General features: G+C 35.1%; 1 protein-coding gene across 1 annotated transcript; it reads right to left on the bottom strand.

Moving 5' to 3' along the window:
* Positions 1-287: 287 nt before the first annotated feature.
* LOC137741153 (SAUR-like auxin-responsive protein family) lies at positions 288-952 on the bottom strand. The gene has a single exon (XM_068480956.2). It carries the CDS (start codon positions 876-878, stop codon positions 519-521), a length of 360 nt encoding a protein of 119 aa, XP_068337057.2. The 5' UTR covers positions 879-952; the 3' UTR covers positions 288-518.
* Between the last annotated feature and the right edge of the window lie 1,499 nt (positions 953-2,451).

The raw sequence follows: 2,451 nt of genomic DNA, 5'->3' as shown, positions 1-2,451 counted from the left end.
AATTTGTATAGAAAGGAAAAACCAAAGCCATTACACACCGTAGTAATGCATTGAATACATTGTGTGCATAACGCATACAAAATATGTAAAATGTGAAAGTTAAATTAAATAATAAACGGTAAGTAGCAAATTACTCTAATGAATAAGACATTTCTCTTTTAATTCGTTGGGTTCTTGGTCCAAATCTTTCATTTTTCTTTAGTGTAATTTAAAATAATAATATTACTTGCAACAAACCAAAAATCAAATATTAAACTGGACAAAAATGAGTAAAGTAAAACAAAATGTTTTAAATTATAATATGAAAGTTTATAATTAACCAAGTTCTTTAACATGGTCGATCGATCTCCATTCGCTGTAAATGAAATGGGTTAAATCTCACTGTCCCAAATGGACATACATACGTACACACATAGCAGCAGCCAGCCCACACACACAAACACAAACTACAAAAACAAATTTTAATTCCTACCATAATCTCAATTTACAAATTTAATTAGCAAGCTTAATGTAGAAACTCAGCAAGTGTAGAACTCAACTAGCTCGTCCATGGACCCCAACTGAGTCTCTGCATTCTCAAGCATCCACAACAAGTGCTCAAACAGCACCACCTCACAAGCCACCACAACCTCGCCGGATGACGTGTCCACCAGCTCCTGAATGACGGGGTGGTCAACGACGTCCGAGCTGACCAGGTATCTTCTCCTTGACTTGCCTACATACACAGCATGAAGCTCCTTGGAGCCCTTGCTGACATGATCTGATTGGTCATCACTTGCGGCTGCAGCAATAGAGCTTGTGGTGCGAGTGAGCTTGGTGAACGAAGGCCATCTCTTTATTGCTGACTTGAGCTTCGTTAGCTTCCCGGCTTTTGCCATAATATTTTCTGAAACACTTAAGTCTAGATGAGAAAGAGAGGTTTGTGAAAAATTGAGTGCTGCGAGGAAAGTGTGAGGGAACGTTCATATATAAAACTGTGGAGTACAGAGGGAGAGAGAAACTAGAGAGAGAGAACCCTACTTGCATGGCCCACTGTTTGATTCCAGCTAAGAATGAGATATTTGGGTGCAAAACCAGTTGCGCCTTGTTTGGCAATTGGCGTGCCTTACACTTAGCTTGACTTGACAGATGACCTTTCTTTGCTTATGGATTTTCTGTTTTATTTATTATGTTTAATTTTCTGCATATTTCCATTGTGGGGATATATAATACATAATTACCTTTTGCCAACCAGTTATTAATTTTTAAAGGGTAGCAAGCTTGAAACTCAATGTTGAAAAATATTTATTTATTTGGTTTTTTAAATGGGCCATGGCAGGTGCATAAATAATTTCATTTTAGTTGTTAGACTTATATTTAATTTGCAAGCTAATCCAGCTTTAATAAATAAGAATTTGCATGGACCCTTTCTTGTTTCTGTAGAAATATTGTATGAAACAATCTTAGTTTAACAGAATTCATATTTTTTTTTTTTTTTGGATTATTTAGTATCTATTGAAAAATTCTCAACCACTTTGGTGTTAGAGTATTAGGAATGAATGGCTGTGTTATTTTTTATTTTTTTATTTTTTAAATATGTAGCAGAATATATTAGCAAGCAAGACAACGTACTCGATTCAATTGTATAACTTGCCTAGTAATTAACCAAGTTATAATTAATGGCATAGGGCTCCATCTAATTAGCACCAAGTATATATGCATGCAAGAGTAATTATATATATACAGTGCGTATATTATTTTGATTAAGCTTTAAGATTACGAGGGTAATCATGTAACAAGATGCATTGGTAGCTAGCTCGGTTAACGTTGTTGGTTGTTGTTCTTGTTCATGATATTTAATAATTACCAACAACAACAATTTAAGCTGTTTGTTGGTAAGCAGCCTGCTATTTTCCAAACCGTGGGTGTTTGTGTTTCCGGAAAAGAAAGGATAAAAACAAGAAGAGATAGCAAGGCATCTTTTCTATTTCATCGTTTTTTCCTAACCACTAGTACCTACTTTTGTCTTAACATATATTCTTGCATGCGTTATACTACCAGCTTTTTGTACCAACAAACCTCCGCGCGCAAGATGTCATTCATGCATGGAATCATGAACTGTAAAGAAGCCTCTGATGAGCGCTCGCGTATGGACCTTGATGAAATTGTCCAACAGTTCAACTTGTACCAACCTCCTTCCCTTTATCCACTATTAGATTCCATATTAATTTGGATATAAAATTAAAAAATACTAAGGTTTGCTATATATTATATATACTCATCCTCCATGCTCATTCAAACGCTAAAATGGATTGATGCGGGAGGCAGACCTTGAAGAAAACAATTTGAAGACCACTAGTATGCATTGGAATAATAGGCTATGTATTTTAATGACATAGGAACTTGTTAAGTCATTTTTAGATAGTTTCTTAGGAAGTTGTAGTATATTTATGTTCCTTTATCTTGAGTTCC

This window comes from Pyrus communis, chromosome 9, assembly GCF_041283825.1.
Source record: "Pyrus communis isolate YQ-2024b chromosome 9, ASM4128382v1, whole genome shotgun sequence".
Lineage (NCBI taxonomy): Eukaryota > Viridiplantae > Streptophyta > Magnoliopsida > Rosales > Rosaceae > Pyrus > Pyrus communis.
This window is presented reverse-complemented; position numbering and strand designations above follow the sequence as displayed.